General features: G+C 37.5%; 1 protein-coding gene across 1 annotated transcript in view; it reads left to right on the forward strand.

Moving 5' to 3' along the window:
- The window catches only part of fstl4 (follistatin-like 4), a 313,380-nt gene that overhangs the window by 20,853 nt on the left and 265,468 nt on the right, over positions 1–27,059 (forward strand). The window contains exon 3 of the mRNA XM_047380086.1: positions 11,446–11,479. Within this exon, the coding sequence (XP_047236042.1) occupies positions 11,446–11,479 (34 nt within the window). The remainder of the gene's footprint in view (positions 1–11,445; positions 11,480–27,059) is intronic.

The raw sequence follows: 27,059 nt of genomic DNA on the forward strand, positions 1-27,059 counted from the left end.
ATTACCACACTTTGAATAAATTGTAAAATATTAGAATTTTAAAATAGTTAATTAATCCTGTGAAAACAATGAGTCCACTTTTGTACCTACTCCTTGTCGAAATACACTTTCTAGGGTATTTCTGCATCTTTTAGTCTCAGATTGTTAGTGTAACTGTATATTGAAACTCTTGTATAATTGAGATATAGGGATATTATTCTGGCAAAACATTTTGCTGTCATCTAAAAGAGAGAAATGGGTAAGGAAAGGAAAAAGTATATTTAAATGTTGATACATGAGTCTTTAATGAAACCTGTCTGCATAGCAATGGATTTAGAAAAGTGAGACCAATGGATACTCAAGCTTACTTTACAACATTCTCAGCTTGGTGTGAAATGCCTTGTTTTTCAAATTGCTTTTTGCACAGGATGTCAGTCTTCTTAGCAATGCCAGATTATTGTTGCATGGGGGGATGTAAAAGGCTTCTCAAATCGAAGCATAGTGCTTACAGAGATTTGTTTCTGGTATTTTTATCAAGAAGCTATAACTGCCTTATTGGGTTTGTGTATGTAAACTCTCTTCCTGTGCTATTAAAGCCATGAAGTGAAGCAGAATATGACTTAAATAAAAGTAATATAGCATGGCATACTTTTATATATTAGCTTCCTTACAATATGAAGACTGCCAAATGTAGTAAATTAAGTCACAGTAAGTCTATTTTCATCACTTTCTTGCCTAGTCTTCCAAAGCTGCATTCATTTCTTGCTGCTAGTATGTGTGGTGCAGCTGCACACAGTTTAACTTTCTAAACTCCCTTCATTTTGTGCTCCACCTGTTTCCATCTCTTGCTCATTTAAAGATTATCAGTCAGTCAGTTTCTACTGCTTATTCCATAGTGGGTTGCAGGGGAGCTGGTGCCTATCTCCAGCAGTTTATGGGCAAGAGGCAGGGTACACCCTGGACAGGTCGCCAGTCCATCGCAGGGCAACACACAAACAACCATGCACACACCTAATTTAGAGTGACCAATTAATCTAACAGGCATGTCTTCGGACTGTGGGAGGAAGTCGGAGTACCCGGTGAGAACCCACGCATGCATGGGGAGAACATGCAAACTCCATGCAAAAAGACCCCCGGTCGGGAATTGAACACAGGACCTTCTTGCTGCAAGGCAACAGTGCTACCAACTGCACCACCGTGGATATTAAAGTGTTTCAATGTATTATTTTATTATTTACGAATGCCATTTTTTACTTTAGTCTTTGCCATACTTATTAAATATCCATGGATGTATTTCCTTAAATGCCACTTGTAGTGATTATTCTCTTTCATTTTTAGAAAAAGCACAAAAAGCATATGTGGAAACTGGTATTTTTTTGGGGTTGTATTATCTGAGCATGACAGGAACATTGGTTCTCATCAGCCCTTGTTTTTGTGTCCACAGTTGTTTGTAACCCATGTCCCTTGGAAACAAAATTGTTATCAACCTTTTTCAAATTATTTAATGAATGTCACTATTAACTTGAGTCCTCTAAATATGTAGCAACTATTCAGGAATGTTCTGTTTTAATCCCTTAAATTAAAGATTAAAGTTTCTCTTTTTATTTTTATTCTCTCCATCCCATAATACGTAAAGTAGAATTTTAGGGGGGGGGGGGGTATTATCCGATATCTCTGTCTAAGCATGGGAGTGTAAAAGATCCCATTTAGGCAAATTAGTAGATTTACAGTACATGAGAAAATGATTTACATTACATTACATAAGGTAATGTGATTTTAACACATGGGAATGAGAAAAAAAATTAAAACACAAATCAAATTGCAATGGTAATAAATTACAAAAAATGCATGCTGATCACAAGTCAGTGGCACAGCAAATACTGAATGGACACAACCTAACTTCCTACTCAACCTGGCCATTTTGTTTGCATTTTTCACAAACACCCAAAGTTTTGATGCAAAAGCAGAAAGTCCAAATTATCACCTAAAACAAGTAAAATAATATATTTGGCTTAAACAAACCAACTCTTTAACTGTGAGGTGTACACAAGACAAGCCAAGGGTCAGAGAGAGCACATTTAGAATCTGTCTGTACTGAGGGTGGCACTGAAGTTTGAGGGTGTTATAATTAAGAAATTGAAACCTGGTGTGCTGGAAGCAAGAAGCAAAACTCACTGGAAAACAACCTGCATTCTGAACAAGAAATAAAGAGCCCAAAATGGAAATTAAAATAAATTTTCCAGGTAAGAAATTGTCAAAAATATATATATTTTTTGATTATTTCGTGTAGCAGTATTTTTATGTATGAATATGAAATATGAGCACAGGTGAAAATGACTCAGTGAAATAGTGTGAGATTTTGGAAACAGTATTTTCTTTACATTACAGTTTTGATTTTAAGTATTTCTTGTCTTTGTAAGGAAGAACAAGGTTTATGCATGTTGTTTTGTGGAGTCAGGTTCCACCATTAAGATGTTTCCCCACTGGTTCTGCCCTGCTTTCACCTCACTGTGCTTCTGACTGATGTTTTATGACATTGTGGTGCATCCAAGTAGACTTTATACATTGTTTACATGAAAATACTGAAAGGTCTTATTTAACACACCATGTTTTAATTGGTCTTTCTTAGTACCAGTCAATAAAACAATCACACTATCAGCTAGTATGTGGGGGTTAGCACAATGTATCCCAGTTATTCAAAGATTTTTACAAGATGGAGAACAGATTGCAACCAGTCAAAATATCAATTTACTGAGACGTAATTTAAGAATTAAAAAAAAATTATTTTTTTTACATGTTTTCTTGTAGCCCATACACACATTGCTTAAGAGAATGATGTGTTTTGCTTTATGGAAAATTAGTTATTACAAATGTTTTTGAATTTCTTTCTTCTGTATTGTACAAAGGAGATTCTTAGTTTTAAAGTTTTGCTTCCAAACAGATTAAAATTTAGATTTTTATGTTGTAGCACCTTAGAAAAAGGCCACCATGATACATGCTGGAGATTTGGTCAATTTTAAATCCTAATAAAACAGACATACAACAGTAAAACCACCTAGAAATGGTCAAGGATGTTGTAAGGATTTATGATTATTTGATTATACAAATTTATCAAAAATTAGAATAAAAAATCATGATAAGTTCTATTCCAAAAATCATTCCTTTCGAATAGATATTAGAGATACACTCCGGGGTTTTGATTATGGGGCTAACAGCACTTAATAATTACAATTATCAATTGCCATTATTAACCAAAACCACACTAAATGTCAACGTGTTTTCAACCAAAATCAATCAATCAATCAATCAACTATTTGGGTCCAACAAACCTTTCACCTAAGTAAAGCGTGCACTATTCTACCAAAAGGGGTAAATTAATAATAAAAATGAGGATGCGCACTGAGTATACATGGAGATTAAACCAGCAGTTAATGGATGGAAGTGGGAAACAACGGAGAGTTTATCCACATAGGCAGCACAGCACAGGGATAGCTTAGCTCTTCAGCTGTTAGCAGTTGAGAGCAGCTGGCTGACACAAAGATTCATAAATTCAACGCGGAAACCAGTTGAAGGAAAAAAAGGCCATAAAACGATGAGACAATGGAATAATCAGAAATCAGTACAAGGTACAGATCGCACCAAAATCCGCTTAGGCGTGCTCACAGTTCAAACACATCCAATCAGCACTCAAGCATAGCTCAGTGTCGCTCAATAAAACATTGCATGCAACGTACATGTTAACACATTGGGTTAACCAAGTGGCGATCCTGTATCAGAATCAGAATCAGAAAAGCTTTATTGCCAAGTACGTTTTTGGACATACAAGGAATTTGTTTTGGCGTAGTCGGTGCAATACAGTACAAATTAAACAGTATAAACATATCTACAATATAATATAAATATATGTGCACAGTTTTAAGTGAGTGAGAGTAAATGTAGAGTAGTATAAGATGCAAGAGCAATACAACAGTGCAGGTGATCAGTGTGCAAGTATGGCAGTGCAAGTAAAGCAGGAGTCCAAGCTGAGCGTTAATGTAACGCATAGAGTTACAGGTTACAGGTGTCCTGTCAGCAAAAAAGGGGAGGTGTGGGGGAAAGGGAGAATGTCAAGGTGGTTTCCGGGCTTTGTTAGCCAGGCTGGTGGCAGATGGGAAAAAACTGTTCTTGTGGCGTGAGGTTTTGGTCCGGATGGACCGCAGCCTCCTGCCAGAGGGGAGAGTGTCAAAGAGTCTGTGACCGGGGTGGGAGGGATCAGCCAGAATCTTCCCGGCCCGCTTCAGGGTCCTGGAGGTGTACAGTTCCTGGAGCGACAGTAGACTGCAGCCAATCACCTTCTCAGCAGACCGAATGACACGCTGCAGCCTGCCCTTATCCTTGGCTGTAGCAGCGGCGTACCAGATGGTGATGGAGGAGGTGAGGATGGACTCAATGATGGCTGTGTAGAAGTGCACCATCATAGTCTTTGGCAGGTTGAATTTCTTCAGCTGCCGCAGGAAGAACATCCTCTGCTGGGCTTTCTTGATGAGGGAGCTGATGTTTGGCTCCCACTTGAGATCCTGGGAGATGATGGTTCCCAGGAAGTGGAAAGATTCCACAGTGTCAATTGTGGAGTCACAGAGGGTGATGGGGGCAGGTGGGGCTGGGTTCTGCCTGAAGTCCATGACCATCTCCAATGTATCACCCTAGTACTTCCTACTTTACCCTTCCCCGGTTTACTAAATTAAATGATGCCGACTCCCCGACTGGGAGAGGGTATGAAGAACACATTCAGGATGTCAAATAAAAAAATAGAAAATTACCTAGTAACCAGCCATTGCGCATGGAGGTTTGTTCCCAACATAACTTGTTATTATTAGATTCATTCATAAAAGCATTTTCACTAGTGCCTTTATAGCAGTATAAGTGCAGTCCATGGTTCTGATTACATTGAGAAATTGGCTCCTCGTTGCAAATGAGAGCCACAGTTTAGGTGAACTTTATATATCTAAGCAAGATATGGATGAGGCCGACCCATATGGCAGCATTGGTCCGGTTTAGGGATGACTATTAAATACCCGACCTGTCAGTCAGCTCCATCAGAAAAGCTCCAGTTAAAAGGACCGCAGCGTAGTGAGATCTTGAACTGGTACCGGAGACATGCGGTTCCTCCTGGTTTACCTCTAACTCTTACGCCAGCTCTGTGCAGAGCTCCAAAATAATTGCCCTAGGCAAACTAAACAGGCTGATAAGTCATGCATCATCATGTACCTGCAGGTCAGTATGAACTCTGGATAAAACGCTCCACCCAACTTCTTTCATTGGTGATGTCCTCCAGCTGTGCCAAAGCTGCCATCGTTCCACTATTACACACAACTTTCCGCAGCTATAATGGACATGTGTGATTGTCTCCAGCTAGTTCACCTTAGGAATCATCAAACCTGACTTGTTAGGAATTAATCTGCTTATTCAACACAGTTTTCTTTTTCAGTGAGAATGAAAGTGCCCCTTAGATGATTCACGTGCTTTTTGTGCTCCTTACATCTACAGGTGACAAAAATGTAGTACGTTTTACAGTTTACATCCGACTGAGGTTGTTTCCATCATTTTCTCAGGTGTGTTACATTATTGTAAAGGCCAAATGTAATTTAGTTTCGTCGCTCAGGTTTAAACGATAAAAGCTCAAACTCATGAAAAAACATCAAGTTTGATGCTCCATGAATTAAATAAAACTGAATTGAGTCATATTTCGGTGTATTCATGTGGGTTGTAGTTCTCTGTAGTTTATTATTGCTGACTGAAAAAGTTGGCATGGCTTCCGTACATTTTCAAGGCAGGTCAAAGGTTTGCGTGTATTTCTGCACACTTTTACACAATGTTTAGTTTTGTACATGCTGAGTTGTGCATAAAACGTTGCACTGCAAGGTTTTTGTGCGTAAGTGATTACACGAGGCCCCTGATTCTCAAATCCATTTGTCCTGTCAAAGTAAAACAAAACAAACCAACGGGTAAAATCACTTGATGTTTTATATTGGTCAGGTCTTATATTGGACAGATTTTCTGTCAGTTGCCTTAAGTTGGCCAAAGTTGTCTTTTTTGAAGGTACTTATTCTGACAGGCTTTTTCAGGACACCTTTCTGCACTATAACATTTCGATAATTGGTCATGTTTGTGTTGGACTGGTAATCTGGATTTTTGTTTTGTCTGCGTTAGCTGATCGGCCTATCATCTGTATTTCATTATATGGTTTCCTTTCTCAAAGCAATGTGTTGTTCAAAGTATGCTGTTCTTCTGAAATAGGCCTGGATTGACCCACAGAATGAATGACTTCACTGAAGTCCAGACTGCTATTAATTTGAGCACGCTACTCCAAGTTAATAATTTAGTTACACTGACTCAACGGCATGCATCATTTGACTGTTGGGTCAATTGGATTTCCATTACACTACTACACCTGGTAAATTATTTGCAATGTAAAAAATATAATTTCTTTCAAAACCAGTGATTGATTTGGGTAGTAATGTTGCACTGCTATTATTTTGAACACAACTGTAAATGCAAATTCTATGAATATATGATTAACAATATTGAAAAATCAGAACCCGGTCTTTTTGAAGCGCTATTACTGTTGCTAGAGGTGAGACCTGTCGTTTGCTTGCTAACTAATACCCCATTTCACTAATGTGTATCTCCCTTGTGTTTTAGTGTTATGTAAAGATGCACAGTTGCAGTAAATGGTGGTCCAGCTTTGCCTTTCTATGCATATATTACTGTAGCACACACAACTAAATCATCAGCTAAGCCAAAGTCGAATGAGTCCAGGTCACAATTTTTAGACTATATGAATACCACTTAAAGGCCCCACTGCTACATAATCTTCACAAGTGCTACTTAGATGTTGCAGCGATGATCCAATAGTAACATTACCTGAGCTCACCTCATATTACACAGTTCAGACTCTCCATCTGCCCTGAAAAAGATTCACTCAGTACAGGATGTTGACCAGTCAGAGCGGCTCCAACTGATGTACTCAGACCTACTTTAATCAATTCAACTAATAATTATTTGACCACCTGGGGCAGTAGGCTGTCAAAATAAGTTGAGATCTTTCCATGTAATCCATGCAACATTTAGTAACTACTCACAGTTAACTACATAAAAGTTACAATAAATGAATGTTGATCTGTTGTGATGTATGAATAAAACAAATGAAGTGATGGTTTTGTAACTATGTTTTAACGTAAATGCAGAAAGCTGAGAATGAAATGTGTAATACTGTGTAAAGTTTAAGACTGAGCAGATTAAGGAGAGAACTGCAGGATGACTAAGGCTGACGAGAGCCAACTGCATGCTGAAAGCGAATCCTTTGAAGGCCAGTGCAAGGAAGGGAGGATGAGTCTACAGCCAGCTGCGTGGTTATTACCGGCATCTCCAAGGACGAAAAACAGAACCAGAACGTCACGGTGACCATGACTAACTATTGAGCAATAACTGAGAAGCCTAACAAGGAGCTGACTGGTGAGAGCATCGGCACTATAAAGGTAATACTGAAGGAGGGAACTGTGGTTGTTTCCTCGCAGAAGACCAGCAAACAAGATCGGACGGAGAAAAGAATCTCAGATGGAAAAGGAACAGAGACACAGCCCAACTGATCGACTGCATTAAAAGAGAAGGACTTAGAAGGACTGTGCCTCAAGATTAAGAATCTGATTTCATCTAAAGCCTTTTTATCCAGACAACAGAAGTGAACTTGATCAGTGAACAACTGATTGCTCTAAGTTTCAAGCTTCTGGAAGTTCTGAATCAACCTCATTTATGTCTCCGGGTTTCCTTCAACTCTTCAGCCTCTGGAAGCTACCGTCTTCTGAGACATATGACAAAAACGTTTCTGTTTAACCATCGAAGCCTGGAGCATCAGTGCCTGCCACTTAAAGGAAGAAAACTGAAGATTAAGTCGTATTCCCTTCAAGAAACCACTCGTTGTTACCAGAAGAAACATCTCCATCAGGTGCATGGACGAGCCTCCGTCTTCAAAGCCTCTCCAAACTCACTAGTTTCAGCATCAAGGGAAGACAGGTTGAGTTGATTGAATCATTTTTATTATTGAAATTATTATGTTACCAAATTTAAGCTGTTACTGACCCCTGCAAAAGCGTTACTAATTAAAGAAAGCATATACAATTCTAGTTAAATCGTGGACATTCAATTATTTGAGTCACCGTATTTTTGGTTTTTCATTGGTGGTAAAAAGTCTTGTTGCCTGATTCTAAGATATTTTAGGAGGTTTTTATAGGTTGCCTCAGCCAAGTTAGTTAAAACAGCGCCCTTGGGGCTCGTGCCGAGCCACTAAAATTAACCTAGCCCATATACTAAGAGCCAGTTGTAAAATTAGGAAATGAGCAGCCATGTACAAAAGTGACTGACGAAGGTGTGGATGACTGCAGTGGGCTACTCAGTTGTCCAGACCTCCAGTTGAAGAAGGGCGAGACTTTTGTATGAAGGCTATCAGAGGCTAGGCGAGTCATTTCCCGACACCAGCTTAAACAGAACTTTCAGTAAACCTGCTTAGTAAAATCTTCCAGGTTTAGGGAAGTCCGGACCCGTTGGATGGAGAGCTGGATTGAGCAATCCCTTTAGACATGGGGAAGTAGGAGGGAGGGGTTAGCTCATCGGACAACGAAAAGGCAGCAATAGATTGTGTAGAGGACATTGAACTGTCATCTTTAGATCACTAGATGTTGAACTAAACATTCAAGTGGTGAATCAGAAACGACAAACATACTTCATATAAGTGACAGGACTTGATGTCAAAATGCACTTCATGGAGTAATGATGAAAATTCAATCTGGGAGACTAACCCCCCTCCTCCAGCTTCATCCAATGGCTTCTCCGTGCATGTCCGCGCCAACCAATCAGCATCAAGTCTGCAGTAATCCTCAGCCAATGACCCTTCAAGGCTCCACATTTAAAGTCTCCCATTCATGGATCTCCCAGCTGTCAGCCGAGCTTCGACCCTCCTCCACCCCATCGCCTCCATCAGATTTTCAGTCCCATTACCATCAGGCCTCCTCTCCTTCACCAGTACCAGATCCGGGGGAAGACAATTCTAATTCTAAGACGTTCATCAAGTGCATGCATTATCAGCATTCATGTCTTCCTATGGGGTCTGAGCGCCAAACAAATAAATATCCATCATGTAACTTCTCTAATCGCATTTTGTGTTTCTTATTGTGAGTCTCCACAGGGTTGAATTTACATTTAGTTATATTTAGACACAAAATACACAGCAAGACAAGCCAGTGTGACAGCTACTTTAATCTGTCTTCCTTAGTGCCATACTGGAATTAAACATTAACACACCTTAAGCCTCACTACATTGTGGTAAATATGTTGTCCTCATTTAACACATTTCTCTAATACTTACCTGTGATATTGTCTGAAGCCAAGAGGTAACACAAGTCAAGATAACAGCCTCAGGCAACAAAGGTGAAAAGATCCTGAATCCTCTCTCCTCACAATTATGCACACTTTATCTGTCAAGGTTCTAACACTTTTTTACTTGCTGGAAAAGCAAAAGTTGTATTTAAAGATACACATGTCAGCCTCTATTACCAGGAGAAGGGTTTGGAAAGAAAACATCGGATCCTTCTTCAGTGAAACCTAGTTGATTTGTCCCATTTGCTCATGTTAAATCAGATGGGAACTATTTAAATTTATCCAAGCACAGGAAGCAGCACTGCAGAGTGTAAAAGAAAGTGAAGAAAAAACAGGTTACTGCTAATTACATTTGATATGGTAATATTTCACAACACCTAATGTCTAAATGTATAAAATATAGTGACAAAAACAACTCTTGTTTGTCACAGAACAGAGCAAAAAGTATTTTTAGAAAGAAGCGCAGAACCTCTGTCACCTCTGTACTTGATTTGATTCTTTAATCAGTTGATCAAACAGCTGTTCTCGAGATGATGGAAGGCGGTGCTGAGGATCTTGCTTAGTTTTATCCGGCCATAATGAGGAAGCATGTCTACAATTAAGATGGACAGATGGCATTGACAGAGAGGAAAGAGGGATAGAGATGTAGCTGCAAAGACATAGCTTTGACAGGGAGCCTTACAACTGCTGCGTTCCTCACGGGAGCCCTGGTCTCCTGGGAAGCCGATAGAGGATGGGGGGTGGTGGGTTGGGTTTAGACAGACACACTTTTATCAGTGAGCCTCATTACCAGTGGCATCCATGCTGAGGGACAAGAAAGCAAAATGTCACTTCGCTTCAAATGCTGCCACATATTGTTCAGAAGTGGTGTTGCACTGAAAGACCACATTGTTCTATTTTGAAATATCATGTTGGTAGCTTGTTTTCCTTGCATATATTAATGAAGCGCATCTCAAGCTGAAAATTTATGCAAGTCCTTAAGCTATAAAAGCGCAAGTGATTGGTCACTAATAAGCATGCAGTGCACTTCAAAGCATCTATCTTTTCCCAAAAAACTGCATACACATATTCAACATGGCATATATGACAGCTGCTATAAAAAGTAACAGCAAAAGATTTACATGTAAAGCCAATTAAAGTGTTTCATTGGAATGTCATGTGATTTACCAAAACAAAGTAGCACAGAAGATGTGACTTGATTGTGTCAATTTGTCAGAAATCATAACAAAAGTGCAGGTTGAATATGTGTTCAACCCCTTTACTCTGATGCACAAAAATAAAATTAAATACCAAATACCATCAGTTTGAACCAATAGATCCTTCAGATGCTGTGTCTAGAAGAGCGTGGTTGTTGTACACAGAAAGACAGAGTAAAGTGTATCATATTTAGAAAAAGAATATATTGGCAGCAATAGTTCTTTCAGTTGGTTTGGCTAGGAGAGACAAGGTTAAACACAGAAAGACAGGGTCAGCCGTATCATCCACAGAAAGACAGCATGAAGTTATTGGCAGTGGTAGCTCAGCCCTTCAGTAAGCTGCCATAGCTATACAGAAGTGCCAGACCAGATGAAACTACCTTCATCCAGCTCCATCATCCAAAAAAGGGTTAAAATGTTTGAAAGCTCAGACAGAGACTTGCCATTATCTAGAAACACGATGTCAGTATCCTTTCAAACGGGACTGACAAATGACACGCTGTTTACCCAGTTGATATCAACGGTTTGACATCTAAATAAACATTCCAGTACAATATGTTGTCACTTGGTATCCTGCAGCTTGTCTGCAAGTGTATTTCCAATTAGTAATTGAATTGACTCTCTTTGTCTTAGAGTTCTTTTTTTTCTCTGCTGTCATCCACCAGGATGTTGTCTTAGTCCTACTCTATTTATCTGTGTGCCCTTGTTTTGTGCTGTTGTCTGGATTTTTTCCCAGAGAAGAGGAAAAGGCAGAGTAACTGATGGCATGCGAAAAACAGTAAAGAGGAGGATGCTATGTTCCCCCTTGCTCCTCTGAGCCTGTGTAATAACCAATTTTGTGTGTGTTCTCTATTTGCAGGAGAAGGAAAAGGCAGACGGGAGCATCGATCAATGTAAGTACACTTACAGTGTTCAAACCAAAACAGCATTTTTCAAAATATGCCATGTTATGCTTCATCACAATATGTTTTTTCTTCTTCTGTTAGTCTGGCATGCGCTTTGGTCCTCTGATTACAGGGAAATATAGCTACCAAGTAATTCAGCTCTAATTAGCTCAGATAAAATGGGCTTTTGGGGGAAAACTCTGATAATAAAATATATTTGAAAAAGATGAGAAATCTCCCTTGTTGCTCCATTGTATTTATGGCTCCGGTGCCCTAAGATTTTTTCTCTGAAACAATCTCTGATGTAACTTTGCTCCGCAGAGCCATGTGTGAAATCTAGCTACTAGTGAGATTTCCATACATTTTTTTACGACCAACCCCCTACTCCACAAACATGCATCTTAAGTCACTCACTCTCAGTGACAACTTCTCAGAAGGTTGACATGAATCTAATTATTTTGCTTTCACATGTTTGTTTTCCCCTGTCAGACACGGAAAAGTAATGTTTCTTTGACTTTGCTCCTCACATGCTGCTTTAGTGATTGCTTGAATGGTTTATGCCTGTACTGATCACTCAGTCTTTACTCTGCAACCAACATAATCTGGCTTTTGAGACATATTCAGAAGGGCTGGTTGAGTTTAAATTTCACTTTTATTGTTTTATGAACTATATTAAAACCCAACATTAATAGTTTTTAACAAAATCACTGGTGGCACTATGACTGGTTCCCCTGCTGTATTACATTGTTCAACCTGCATTTGCAAATAGCATGGCACTCAATCTTCTCTTATGATGTTCTACAAGGTTGGAGGATACAGAGAGATATTTGCACAATCTCTCTTGGTTGTCTCATCAAATGCTTTTACTACAATACTGCTACATGATTTAGGTTTTCCTGACTACATTAGGTATGGATGCTTGATCTTTTATCTGTTGAACATTTTCTGAGTTTTAGCCACATGATTTGAATCGTTATCCTATTTAAAGAGCAGATGTTGACCCATTTTCAGTTTACTGGTAGAGTACACTAGATTTCTATTTAAAATCTCCTGGTATTTCAAAGAGTTCATGATCCCAATGCCCAATACTTTCATAAGCGGAATAGGCCCAGAGAACCGGAAACCTTCCACACTACTTAACACACACTTTTCATCTGTTGTTTCACAAGAAACACATCTGACCAAAGTTCCAGTTAAAGTCCCTGTAGAATTTAGCAAACCCTACACATTTACATTTTTCATGGTAGGCCAGAATGTACTTTTTCGTCCAAAAAAGTTGTTAGCTTATATATAGCATGCAAATATGAAAACTTTGTGACTTTCAGGTTCCTTTGCTGTGTTTTTTCATTTCAGGATGTATATTGTCCTAATCCTGCCTAGAAACATGTGGTAAATGGAAAGTGGCCTCTGTGTTACATCATATTTATACCCCAGGGAAACATAAAGTCATGGATTGCTAATTAGAAGTTCCAAGAAACTCTGACATTTACTCTAAAGAGGTTGTTAAGGGTATTGATGCCACTGGTAAATTTGTTCAAAACAACTATTCAATTGATAAGTACAAAAATGAAAAATGAAAGATGAATATCTATTGAGCTTTCAGTAAATATTATGCATTTATTTTTAGGGCTTTTACGCATATTTATCAGGGGTGCCAATTATGTGGCTGGTACTGTATAATAATAATTGTAATAATCAACCTATAATTATGGAGATTCACTAAAATGTCTTTTTATGGTTTGTTAAAGTATGATGATGTTTCTAAAACTGTGACGGCACTGGGTGTCTGTTTAAGATCAAATGTGCATCAAGGGATCAAAATCTTTAAATCGGTTTTTGCAGAGGACATGAAAAAAATCTGTTCCAACTGCAATTCATCTTTGCTTTTAGTTATTTGAGTTTATGATCTACTAATTATGGCTTCACCATTTTAATTCAGTCTGTGTTAGTAGCTAAGTTGCTTTGAAAAGCTGTGTTCAGTGTAGCTGCACTAGAACCGCTAATGAAGATGAAGTACTTCTATTTGGTGCCGTATTCACATTTTTCATTGACTGAAGTGTTGTGTAGTTTTCCTATTCCAAAGCTTGACAGTGAGACTGAATAACATCTTTAGGGCAGAATGCTTCCTACTTCACAAGTGACTTCATTTTCAGGGATTAGGCCCTTGATAATATGCTGTCTTCGTCTCAAGATTGAAGTGTTGATTTTCTGCCTGCAGTTCTCTGAGCCTGACTCAACTTGACCCAAACTTGACCCTGAAGGTTTTTTTTTTTTTTTGAACAGTTAAATTTTGGGCATCCAGGAAAGCATACTTTTTCTGTTTAGTTTTATTTTTAACTTTTGAATTTTTAGTTAATTGCTTTTTTTTTTAATTTGGAGAAGTTTACCTCTTTACAAAATATTTGCTTCCAAGCTGTGTGTGCTTCATTCGAGTGCCTCCTTGGGTTCTCTACATTAAATATAAAAATCGTTTTCCAATGCCTGCATTTTTGGTTTGGTTTGGGCATAAATCTTTAGCATTTTTTAATTTATTTAAAGCTTTTTATATTTTTTATGTATGCCTAATGAAAGCATTGGGAAAAATATGTTGAATGTTCATTTGTTGTATGTAGGCATAAGGATAATCAAGATTTGAATTCCCAACCTTCTGCAGTTTTGTAAGGAAATTAGATGGCATGCACTTGATACGAAAATGTTCAAGTCAGTTGCAAGGAACTTGAAACCTGATTTAGGGAAAAACACTTGAGAAATAAAATGGAAATTGCCCTTCAGTCTTTTGACTTGTATTTGCGACTTGACTCGGACTTGCCCCTCATATATTTGGGACTTGACTAGGACTTGCCCATCTGAGAGTTGAAACTTGGTTTAGACTTGGGAGAAAGACTCAAGGAAGGATTTGAACTCACTCCTCAATGTAAGTTAAGTTGGCCTCACCCCTTTCAGACCTGACTTGGGGAAAAACATGACTTGTGAATAAATCTGTTGTGTCCATTTGTAAACAAACAAATTATCTCGAGATTTTATTTTATAAATAAATTCAAGAGTGAAAGAAAACTCATGCATGCCAAAAACCCTTTTTGAAAAAGAGCAACTGTGGATAACATTACTTTTTCAGTAGTTTATATCTCCATTTTATACCTTCATATTTCCATTACATCACTTCCTACCTCTCTTTCCCTCCTGTAAACAAGCCATTGTGTTGTTTCTCCTGGTAGTCAATTATTATTTTGAGAGAAATACTCATAAATTGCTTAAATCTTGACTTTTTTAAAATGTTACAAGGACCACTGATCGAACCAAAATATTTGTAGTAATTTATTATAAAACCACATTCCCTTACAACAGAATATAGACATATGGTTAAAAAAAATTACTTGTACTGTAATTGAGAACAAGATCTCCCCCTGATGGGTACAAACCGATGAAGCCCAATGTGAATGCACTGGGGTAGACGGCACCATTTGGTACCAGAAAAAGCTGGGCACAAAATAAACAAAACTGCAAAGAAATGAAATGGGAAAGTGGCATAATGATCGCCTACCTGAACTTGATAGTGTAAGATAAAAGGTAAGTTAAGCAGCATTTTCAGCAAAAAACTTATATTTTAAAACAATCTTTTAATCTACCAGTAAAGAGATGTTGTAGTCTTACAGTAGCTTAACAATGTATTTGTTTTTCTATGATTCTGGTACTCTAGCAGTTTCCATTGTTGAAAAACTGGTCACAGAAATAAGAAAATATCAGCTAGGGGGAGTAAATTACGTCAGCCTGTGCTGGATATTGAAATATGTACAAACTTGCACTTCCGTTTTAAATTTCTTGTCCATCATCTTCATATTTTTTTTAATGGCGTAGGTTGTGGTGGCATCTTTGTTGTTCACATTCAGACTATGACATCAATTAACATGGCCCAGATTTAACTCTGGAGCATGGACATTTCTAGTAGAAACTTGCTTTGTTACAAACATTGAAAATAAAGGTTAGCTGGCAGGTGAGCCATTCCTTGTTGAAAATGTCGCTGCTTGTCATTTAATTTTATTTACTACTTGTGTTAATCTGGTCTGTAGGATCCACATGGAAAAATTTAATATTCCTTTTTTATCTTCATAGGGAATGGAGAATAATGTGGTCTTGAGTGCTTAATTTATGAACCTTTGCAGAGGCTAAATCAGAGTTTGTTACCGTCACAAATTAAACAATGGCAAGAGGCAAAGCAAGTTAAGCATTCCTGTGGTTCATTTAGATTGTAATTGGGTGAGAATTAGATAGGACAAGGTTGACAGAGAGAATCTGTAATAAGCAGCAAATGACTGGGGAGGAAGCTGGGAGGAGACAAGGAAAGAGAAGAGAGGAGACAGTCTAGAGAGAAGCAGGATGTGGTTGAGGGGGAAAAGAGGAAAATATGACAGATTTGAAGTAATCTCATCCTTAATTATTCAGTCATTGTCAGCTCCTCTATGGAGATGGGGAATCTAAAAGCAAAGAAAAAACTGGACCAAATTGTGACAAAGATGCAAGAAAAAAAAAACAACTAAAAATGTGGGCTATTTAAGGGAATTCAATTCAATTCAGTTTTATTTATATAGCGCCAATTCACAACACATGTCGTCTCAAGGCACTTCACAACAGTCAGGTACATACATTCCAATTAATCCTAACCATTGAACAGTGCAGTCAGATTCAGTTATTTATTCAAATTGGATAAAACGTTTTTCTGTCTAAGGAAACCCAGCAGATTGCATCCAGTCAGTGACTTACAGCATTCACTCCTCCCAGATGAGCATGTAGAGACAGTGAACAGTCACTGGTGTTGACTTTGCAGCAATCCCTCATACTGAGCATGCATGTAGCGACAGTGGAGAGGAAAAACTCCCTTTTAACAGGAAGAAACCTCCAGCAGAACCAGGCTCAGTGTGAGCGGCCATCTGCCACGACCGACTGGGGGTTTGAGAGAACAGAGCAGAGACACAAAGAGAAAAAAGAAGCACTGATCCAGGAGTACTTTCTATGGGAAGGAAAAGTAAATGTTAATGGATGTAGCTCCTTTAGTCGTTTCACCTAGAAAGAAAGAACAGATAAACTCTGAGCCAGTTTTCAAGGTTAGAGTCTGAAAGAGAGCACATATGATTAGTTACAGTAAAAGCTCAGTCAATCACCATGTCTAGAAGAGAGAAAGGGTTAAACACCGAAAGACAGGGCTATGTGGATCATCGGTAGAGGGTGAGCATTAAGTTGTTATATAAGTTATAGTCTATTTTAAGACTGCAGAGACAATGGATTTTGGTCCAATTAGACAAGTTAAGTTAATCAATTAGGATGCAACACTTTGGAAATAACAACGTTTTACAATGTAAATCAGTCTTATTATATCTGGTAACTGTATGAGCTCATTCACAGCATGTTATTGGCATTCCTGCCACTTTTATGGTAAAACTGCATCCATAGATGTAACCTGTTGATAAATCTGCATAAAGGGGTGAAGGCTGACTAGTGACAGGATGAGGCAAATTATTAAACTTGTATGGAAAATATTTCATGGGTGACAAATTACACGTTATTTATTAGGTGCCACGAGATCTTGACATTGTTAATGTTTTTTTTTCGTCCCCCTGCTGTGCCTCTGTGCACATTTACACAGCACGTTTCAGTAAATCTAGGGCATGTAGAACAAAAAAGTTTATGTTAATATTTAGTATGAGCTATTATTAATGGCTTGTCACAAAGTGGAGGAAGTTTTCAGTGATACGATGAATACAGCTGGTGATGTTGCTGAATGTTGCTGTGAAATAAAGATGATTCTTGGCCAGATGCTAACAGAATAGCCAGTAACTTTTGTATAATTGTTAATTCAGCTTTGTTTAGTCGTCTTAGATTATTTCACGTTGAGGGGGAGTAAATGAGAAAAAACTCAAACAAAACTTCAGAATTGATGCTTAGCAAATAAAGTTTTAGTATTTTTTGCTGATATATCAGAAGCAACAGTAAATACATCACACAGTACCGAAATTAACTTTCTACGAGTAAAAGGCTTTTTCCTACTTTTTAGTTTTTTGTGGCACTAGTGGCCTTTATTTTGTAAGTAGACTGACAGGAAATGGGGTGGAGAGGGGTAGACATGCAGCAAGGTCAATTGGCTGGGACTCGAACCTATGACGGCAGCGTCAAAGACTGTAGCCTCCATACATGGGTCATGCTCTTTAACCCTGTGCCACTACTACTACTTAAAAATGTAAAATATCTAGACTGGTCAAACCTGGGCTGAGTTATTATAAACATTCTTTAAAGCGCACAGTTTTTTTAAATGCCTTTTCTTTTAATACAATGCAAAAAAAACAACAACTTTGAAGCTGTTTTTACATGGTTTTACCTTTTAAAAGGAGCTCATCTCATTTACTGTCAGAAATGAACTTTTGGGTAGGATGAAAATAATTTCAAGTCTACATCGTCCAGGGTAAGCAATAATGTTCGGGTCAAATGTATCAGGTACCTCTGTTTTTTTACTATTTACTATTATCTCTCATGTCAAGTTTTAAATGGTTATTAGAAATGTATACCGTTTTTTAACATAAGAGTAGGCAATCAAAATTTTTTTTAGAACTTATGATCATTTGATTCAGAAAAATTAAAACTCCTGGCATTTTCTGTGTTGTATCTTGGATCAGAACCCTGGATAATTAGACTGTGCTAGCAGAACTTTTCACTGCCATAAATTGTATATCACCACCTATAAAGATTATCAAGCAAAAGGTTCACTGAGTCATAAAGAACATAATTAAATTAGTAAAATCAAAGGGGCTTCACCAAAATTCGACTCTCCATTTTTCAGGCGTGGATAAAAAAATTCAACTACCTTCAAGTAAAGTTATGAGCATAAATCTTAAAATTTTTTCCAATGTCATGAACATAAATTTGGTCAGGCTTGAGATTTGATTCAGTTGACAGGCAGACAATGTTTTATGCTATCAATTATTTAGTAAGTGTGAAAGTCAAAGACAAAAAGGGGATTTTACTGTAGTGACAGTTCTGGCTTCATTTTGAGCACGCTTGCAGACCCCAATGAAGGGCTTAAGGAGGGCATTCAGCACCTTCAGGGAGTTGGAGGGACGGACAGAGGCACTCTCAATAACACTTTCATCAGCCTGCTACAAACAGCAGTAGCAGCAGCTAAATCTGGATGCACTAAAAGATTCAGGCATGCAGAGCCAGCTTTAAAGTATGACACATTGGTTTAATGACCAGGCAATGGTTCACGCTTATAAATGTGGGAATATCTTCAGAGCTCCTTGTAATGAAGCTTACCTATCACTATTTTTATAGTGTACAAAAAAAACAACATGAGAATTATTTGCACGCTGCAGTTTATTCACCAAGAGTTTAGTCCTAATGAACTGAGTTTGATGTTTTTTGACAAACTTTGAGTCATTCTTTCATTACATATTGAGTGATGTTTAAAGCGTTTCTGTTAATTTTGAGTGTGAGTATGTCTTATAGCTAAGGAAAATCCCAAATTATTTTTTTCATATACGCGAATATTACATAAGACCAATGACAAAGGATCTGCTGACTGTTACTAACACCCTCCACAAAAGGTCATTGCTAAAGAAACTGGCTGTGCAGAGTATGTTGAAGGATATTAATGGAAAGCTTAGCGGAAAGAGAAGGTATAATAGAAAAAGCTGCCTAAACAACACTGATAACTACAACAAAGTTTTGCAAATTAAAACCTTTTCAAGAGTTTGGAAGAGAGTCACAAGATGTAGACTTTATAGAGTTGCTGATTTCCTTTTCCAGGAGAATTTGGCTTCTGGCCACCCTGCCAAAAGTATCAACCACTTTGAGAACCAAGGTAAAACTGTTTCTTTAGCAAACTGGTCTGACCTAAACCCATTAGGGGTCTATAGAGTAGAGGCCCTGACCATGTATTGAGTCTATATAGTGTTTACTGATATTTCACTATTAAAAATCAGTTTTTAATTTATTGATCTTATATAACATTCTTGTTTTCTAGGAAACAGGATGTTAGGGTTTCATTATAATAAAAAAACTCACAGAACTAAAGATATGAAGTTTCATGTTTTTGATGAGATTTTTATTTTTTTAGATATACCTCTCTGTTTTTATATAAAACACAAAGTAACATTTTAAATTTGATGTCCTAATTACCTCCTTAATAATGTTCTACATAAGCTGTTTTCTGCCATTTAGGATTCTGCTCAATAAAATCTTTTAAATGACCAAAAACATACTTTTAATCCAATTATCTCTAATTATTTTAAGTGTCTGCCACTGTGCCGTTTTTGTTTTTTCATATTTTACTCCAGAGGTCAAATTCTCAATGACACAGCAGCTGCTGTCTGAGCTTTGACAGCAGCTTTCAGATCTGTTCCTTACCTTCATCCACCTCCAATTTTTACTGCTTTACACATCAACCAAAGACGGCTTTATGAGCTGAGAACAAAAATGATTGCTTTTGAATTCAGATTATATGCCTCTGTGGTCGGCTCTATTCTTTGCCCGTTGCGCCACGTCTCTGCTCCTGCCTCTGTGTCTATAGGTTCATATATCTACATCTATAGCTGTGTTTAAATCCACATCTACATACAGAAGAGTGACAAATTGAACGGAAAGCCAGCAAAGAGAATCTTCAATATCAGTGATATGTAGTCAGCCAAATGGCTTTTAAATCGATTCTTCTAGTTTCTGGAGCTCTGATGAAGGGATTTAATGGCTTCAGGATTCTTCAGGAACTATTGACTCGTTTGGTGTTTCCTAGATGGTGGTGGAAAATACAAACATGTCTCATAAATGTTATGGTTGAGGTGCAAACACACCCTCCATCTCTGCTACCTGTGTGACCCCTTCTCTTTTCCAATGGTTATAATCAGTCTGACAGAGAGAGGTACCCCCAATCCTTGTGGTTTTTAATATAACAATGGCCACCAGTGGGCTCTACATGGACACACTTTATCAGTGTATTATTTTACTTGGTACCCCTACACATAGCCCATTCTAAAAATGGCCAAACTCTAACACTCAGTAGTTAAATCTAACCTCCCCAACAACCCTATACTATTCCAAACCCTTTGTAAAGTGCCTTGAGACGACATGTGTTGTGAATTGGCGCTATATAAACAAAACTGAATTGAATTGAATTGAATAAATGTGCAATTAGGTTGAGATGCTACATCTATGCAGGCCAAAACCTGAAATTGACTTTACTTTAAAATCCTTCACAGTGAAGACTCAAACCCTTTGAAATTGATGTTTTTTTTTTCTCTCTAAAGAGACTAACATGAGCTTAATGTGAGCATACATCTTTTTTTTGTTAAATGTGGTCTTGACCTTCCATCTGAATGTCTAACTGCAATGCTTTGCAAAAAAATAATGACCCTCTTACCCTTTTTTACATCCTGTCATGTAAGGGCTACACAATGCAGTGTTGTATGGAGATTTAATGTGAAAGGCCAACACAGTTGTTCATAATTTTGACGGGGAATCAAAAATTAATGCATGTTGTTTTAACAATTACATTTCCAAAAACTGTTGTACTCAATCTCTGATTCCTAGAACCACCTGTGTCTGGGCTTACAGATGAAAGCCTTTTGGAGTATGTCTCTCTGATCTTTGCATTGCAAGACTAACGTATTTTGCTCATTCTACTTAAAGTGGCTCAAGTTTTGACTGATTGAGTTAAGAGCTTCTATGAACAGTATTTACAAGTGTTCCCAAGGATTGTAAATTGATTTTAGGCCTGTACTTTGACTGGGTTGTTCTAACACAGGATTATACTTTGAAATAAACCGTTTAATTGTAGATCTGTTAGTATGTTTAGGGTTGAGGACTCTACATTGTACTCTACATTACTTTTTGGCAAATGTTAAATAGGAAGATTTTTGGCTTTCTTGCAATATAGCTTCTTCTTGCTAGACCCCATTTGTGGATTGTGTGGCTAATAGTTGTCCTTTTGACAGATTCTCCCACAATCTCTGTTGCTCCTCCAGAGTTTACATGGGCCTGTTGTAAGCTTCTCTTGATATGACCCTCTTGCCTAGCCTGTCAGTTTAGGTGGATTTGGTTCTTGGTAGGTTTGCAGCTGTGCTGTACTCTTCCCTGTTTTGGAGGATAGATTGGACAGTGGTTTGTGAAATGATCAAAGGTTGGGGTCTTTATTTATTTATTAACCTAGACATCTTGTTGACTTCTCCAGACCCTAACTCTCGACTTGTCTGATGTATTCCTTGGTTTTTGTGATGCTGTTTGTTAATTAATTGTTAATTAATGTTCTTTAACAAACCCCTCAGGCCTTCACTGAACAGTTGGATTTCTACTGAGAATAAATCATACTCAGATAGACTCTACAAGTTATGTAGGTGTCTTCTGAAGGCAGGTGGTTTCACTGGATTTTAGAATCAGATTACAAAGGTGGCTAAATATATAGGCATGCCACACGTTTAGATTAATATTTGTACAGCAAAAATTAAAATGTATCTTTTGACTTCCATTTATATAGTTTTTCATAATTTTGTGTTGGTCTGTCAAAAAAAGATCCTTGCAAAAGACTGACATTTGTGGCTGTATCTAAACAAGATGTGCAATGTACTGCTCAGTGACAGCACAGTGTTATGAGTGCGACTCATGTGACAGAGGGCGTAATCCAATTTCCAGAATGATTAGTGGAAAACATGGATTCAGCATTGACTCACATTCAGGTGTTTAGCTATATTTAGTCAATCTTCAAACCAACCAAAGCAAACACTTGGATAATAAAAGATCCAAATAAATAATAATACAAGATTCAGTTATTTTAAAAAATATAAATATAAGTAGCAGAGTTATTGTTAAGCACAAATATTTTTTTTTTCTCAGGGATAGTTGGGGTAATCAAAATTCTTGATGTAGTTTAATGGCAAAGTTTGTGGTTATTCAGCATGATTATTATAATTGTACAGATGAAAATATGTTTTGGAGCTGAAAAGTCAAGGCAGAATTTGTTTCATGCATGTCTGCTTTTTATTTGAGCATCAAGGATCTTTATTTTAGCAATGACACCAGGTCCTCTACTGAAGGGCACTTATAACTCTAAACAGTTTCTGTTCAATAAGAGGATTTTTTTTCCCAGATCAGTATATTTAAGGTCTAGAAATAACTTGTACCCAATGGTGTATCATATTTTTGTTCCCCAGCGTTGATAGTGTTTATTAGGTATGTTTAATAGTCAGTCTGCTGGTCTGATAACGTCTTTACTGGATTTCTGGGTACTCTAATAAAGTTAATTCTTATTTATTAAAAAAGGGGTTTGCAGTCAGGAAGTTGTGTAACTGGTGTTTTTTGGTTGGATAAAATTTTTCTTGCAGTGTTGAGTCTCTAATAACGGCATACGAAGTTTTACTTTTACAAAATGACATTCTCATTTTTGTTTCAGTTGATATAAACTGTTTTTAAGAAAACAGAACAATCACTGCAGCACTTTAGCTGCAGTCACACGTTTTTCAAACAGAGAATGTCTGATCGTTGTCATGTTGCATGAAGGAATCTATTTTTAAGGTTTATAAAGTTTGTTTTTCAGATTCATGAGGAGTAATTCAAAATCCGTTATTGATGTAATTTAAACAATGTTCAGTAAAAAAATAGCCTGTGATAGCAACCAGGCGAATTGCATAATCATTGCAAGTAATGAGGATTTTTAGAGAATAACAGTATAATTAAAATTATTTAGGTAGGGACATGTGTACAATGAAATCCCTGGAAATTTAAGGTGATAATTGGTGCCAATTTATACATTAGGTTGGGACAGTTTTATCCTTTTTTTTTTTTGTTTTGCAAAATGGACCACATAATATTTTCTTGTAATTTTTCCTAAAATAAAGTGCTGGATTACAACAACAAAATCACTGTTAGAGCTATGGTAACAATCACAAGTTCGAGCATTTCCAGAATAACCCCTTGCAGACTGTTGCAAATTTGCCTCAAACCGCCACATAGCCAAGGTGCTGCACATAAACTGCAAATGCCTGATGATGTATATTCTACGCATACCAAGGATTCTGTACAAAGCATTTTGCCTCCATTTTAGCAGAGTTATGCCCAAATATGCCTAATTTTGCTCATTTGGATATTTAAAGGATCTGGGAGATTATAAACAGTAAAAAAATTACATTCTGTTTGAGCTTGAACATTTATGAACACTATTGTTCTCCTGGGTCTTTTGACATTCTCTATTTCACAATAGGCATTATGATCATAGCAGATCCATAGCTTTGTACATCAAAATAAAACAACAAAATAAATAATGTCCAAGTTGTGTACCTGAAAATAGACCATTGCAGACGGCACACCAACCACTGGTACTGGTAGTGGAGTTTCGTCAGAGGTTCAGATATCGATCATGTAAAAACGCCTCGATTGAGACCCTAATCAGATACCTGGGATCAGATCAGCACATCCATATTTTTCCCGTTGGCTCGGTTGGCGGTATGTATAGGGATAGTTCATTAATTTGCACATGATGCTAAATAGCTAAGGATTTCTAGGTGACTTCTAAGATGTTATTGTACAGTTACTACTGCGGTTTTCGTATTATAATTGCAGTTGCAATTATAGGCGGGTACATTTTAAGGATTTGTTTTGTTAGTGTAAATGTAAGCTCTAGATTGCTTAGGAACAACTCAGGAAATGCCGTAACTAAAGCCTGCTGAGCAACAAATATGAGGCAGCTTGCAAAAACCAAACATTATTGTTTCAGACTCCTTGAGGTCCTATTTGTCATCTTGAGTCTTGCTGGTGAAAGATTTTTCAAAAACATTTTTTTTTTGTATTCAGGTGATGAAGATGTCGGTTCAAACGAGACCCTAATATCACTCAAAAATATCAGCCGTCTGAGGTGCACAGTGGAAAGCATGGATAAATGATATAACATTTAATTATGGATTGTAAGAAATCAACATGGTGATCACACCAGCACTCCCTGTCAGGATCGAGGGAAAACAACATAAATCAAACTGACTTATATAGAACTTAAAGATCGTTTTAATGAGGCATTTGTGTTTCCCACATAATTTCCCTAAGTATGACAAGCAATTACCTTTGTCCAGGTTTTGGCAGTAGAAATGAATTTGCTTGCCAGGATTCTGCATTTCAGGGAGTGCGTTAAAAATTAAATATGCAATTTGGGAATCCTCTGCAGTTTTTTGTCCACATTTAATCCCACATCCTTCAGCCACTATGGTGAGCATCAAAGCACTTTAGTTGCAGTCACGTGTTTCTATCCCAACAGAGAATGTCTGATCTTATGAATGTTGTATGCAGGGATCTATTTTTTAAATTTATAAAGTTTCTTTTTCAAATTCATGAAGAGTAATCCAAATCCATTATTGGTGTAATTTAAAAACGTTTCATTGAAAAAATAGCCTGTGATAGTAGACAGGTAGATTGCATAATCTCCGAAATTTCTGCCACTTTCTCAGAAATTAATTCATTGAATAATTTATTATTGAACAAATTTAAATGTAAAATAGCTTGGAGGATCTGCTACAGGAAAGGCAGGAGCAGGTGCAGTTATGGCACACTCTTTCACTCTAATAGCTAAGGATGATACAGGTGACTAAAAAATGAGTCCAAATGATCCAAAGTCTTTTTATGGTTTGTTTCACATGAGACACTTTTTAAACATAATTTTATCTCCATCCACCTTATAAATAAAACATTCTATTTATATCCTGCTATTTACAACAAGCAGATCATAATCAGCTGATGAGGGCGCTCATTCTCAATTCCGTAGTAAGAAGTAGTAAAATTTCATGTTTGTTCATTTTTTATTTTTTACTCCATTAGTCAAATATAGTGGTGAGATTACTAATAAGATAATTACTGATTCTAATAATGTTCCGTCCTGTATATTTATTCCGTTTTGACTTGATGTGTCAATAATGTGGTTCAGAGAATATATCCTTTTTACTATAAACAATCACATTCAATACATTTTAATATTGAAAAGTTCATTTATTTCAGTAACTCTGTTCACTAAGTGAAACATCTTTATTTCTAGCAGGTTATTTTTAGCAGGTACTTTTAATTTGCTAACAAGTCTCCTCAGAGCGCATCTAATTTATTGAATATGACTGTATTACGCTCATTTCTTTCTATGCCATTAAGGCCCCCTGACAAAGAAAATGTACTTCTTCAGACTGCTTTTTGACAAATTTAGAGCGAAAATCTATATTTTATGAACTGATTAATTTTTAATTTTTAATTTTTTTAACATGTAGATATAACTGGTTAGCATCAATTGCTACCTTAAATGATGCACCTGTTTTTGAGGTTTATCAGGGTTAAACTGCTTTAGGAACACATGTTCTGCTGTAGGTTTATTGTGCACACATTCACAATGTGCAATGTTTAATTAATACCAGTTTCTGTGTAGTGTCCAGTGGTACACATTGTTAGAAGATTTGGCCTCAAGGCTCGGTTTTTGTGAGACTAGACTGTTTTACAGTCTTGCTGTTTGTAATATTTTCTGATGGCTTGTTTTAACACATCATCATAGTGACAACCTTGAGGGGTTAATAATCTTAAAGCTTTAAAAGTACATTTACCTTTTACATTTAGTATTTTTTCTTTTGGATGGTGAAATGCCAGACTTGGTGCAGTCTTCACTGAATTCATCCCCCTACCTTCCCCAAACAGACTTTGTGCTAACAGTGGCATGTAGGCTGAATTCAAACATCAGAAGCTGCAATCTTCTTGTGCATGTTCTATTGCAAGTTTAATCACAGCTGCCTCAAGCTTGCCTGTAACACTCTCCATCTGTATGGACTTGGATTGCTTTTTGAAATACACTGCTCAGAGAAATTAATGGAACACTTTTTAATCAGTGTATAATGTCAAGTCATTTAAACGTCTGCAACATTTGATCTGGTCAGTTAAGTAGTAGGGGGGTTGTTTATCAGTGTCAGCTGAGACTACCCCAAAAACAGGAATGGTTTTGCAAGTGAGGGTCACAGACATTTTTCCCTCCTCATTTTTTTGATTGCTTTTTAGTGGTTTTGCATTTGACCAGGGTCAGTGTCACTACTGGGAGCATGAGGCGATACCTGGACCCTACAGAGGTTGCACAGGCAGTCCAAATCCACTAGGATGGCACATCAATACCTGTGCCATTGCCCAAAGGTTTGCTGCATGCCCCAGCAGTCTTAAGAGCATAGAGGACATCACATGAGATGGGCAGTTACTATAGGAGTGCTGGAAAAGACCAGTAGAGGTCCTTAACCCATCAGCAGGACTGGTATCTGTTCCTTTGTGCAAAGAGGAACAGGATGAGTACTGCCAGAGCCCTACAAAGTGACCTCCAACAGGCCACTGGCGTGAATGTCTCTGACCAAACCATTTGAAACAGACTTGACTGGCATTTGCCAGAGAACATCAGAATTGGGAGGTTCAGCACTGGTTGCTGTTCTTTTCACAGATGAGAGCAGGTTCACTCTGAGCTTGTGTGACAGATGTGAAAGGTCCTGGAGAAGCTGTGATGAACGTTATGCTGGCTCCAACATTGTTCAGCATGATCGGTTGGTTGGTGGTTGTTCAGTGTTGGTCT

The sequence above is a fragment of the Girardinichthys multiradiatus genome, chromosome 11, assembly GCF_021462225.1.
Source record: "Girardinichthys multiradiatus isolate DD_20200921_A chromosome 11, DD_fGirMul_XY1, whole genome shotgun sequence".
In the NCBI taxonomy this organism is placed as follows: Eukaryota; Metazoa; Chordata; class Actinopteri; order Cyprinodontiformes; family Goodeidae; genus Girardinichthys; species Girardinichthys multiradiatus.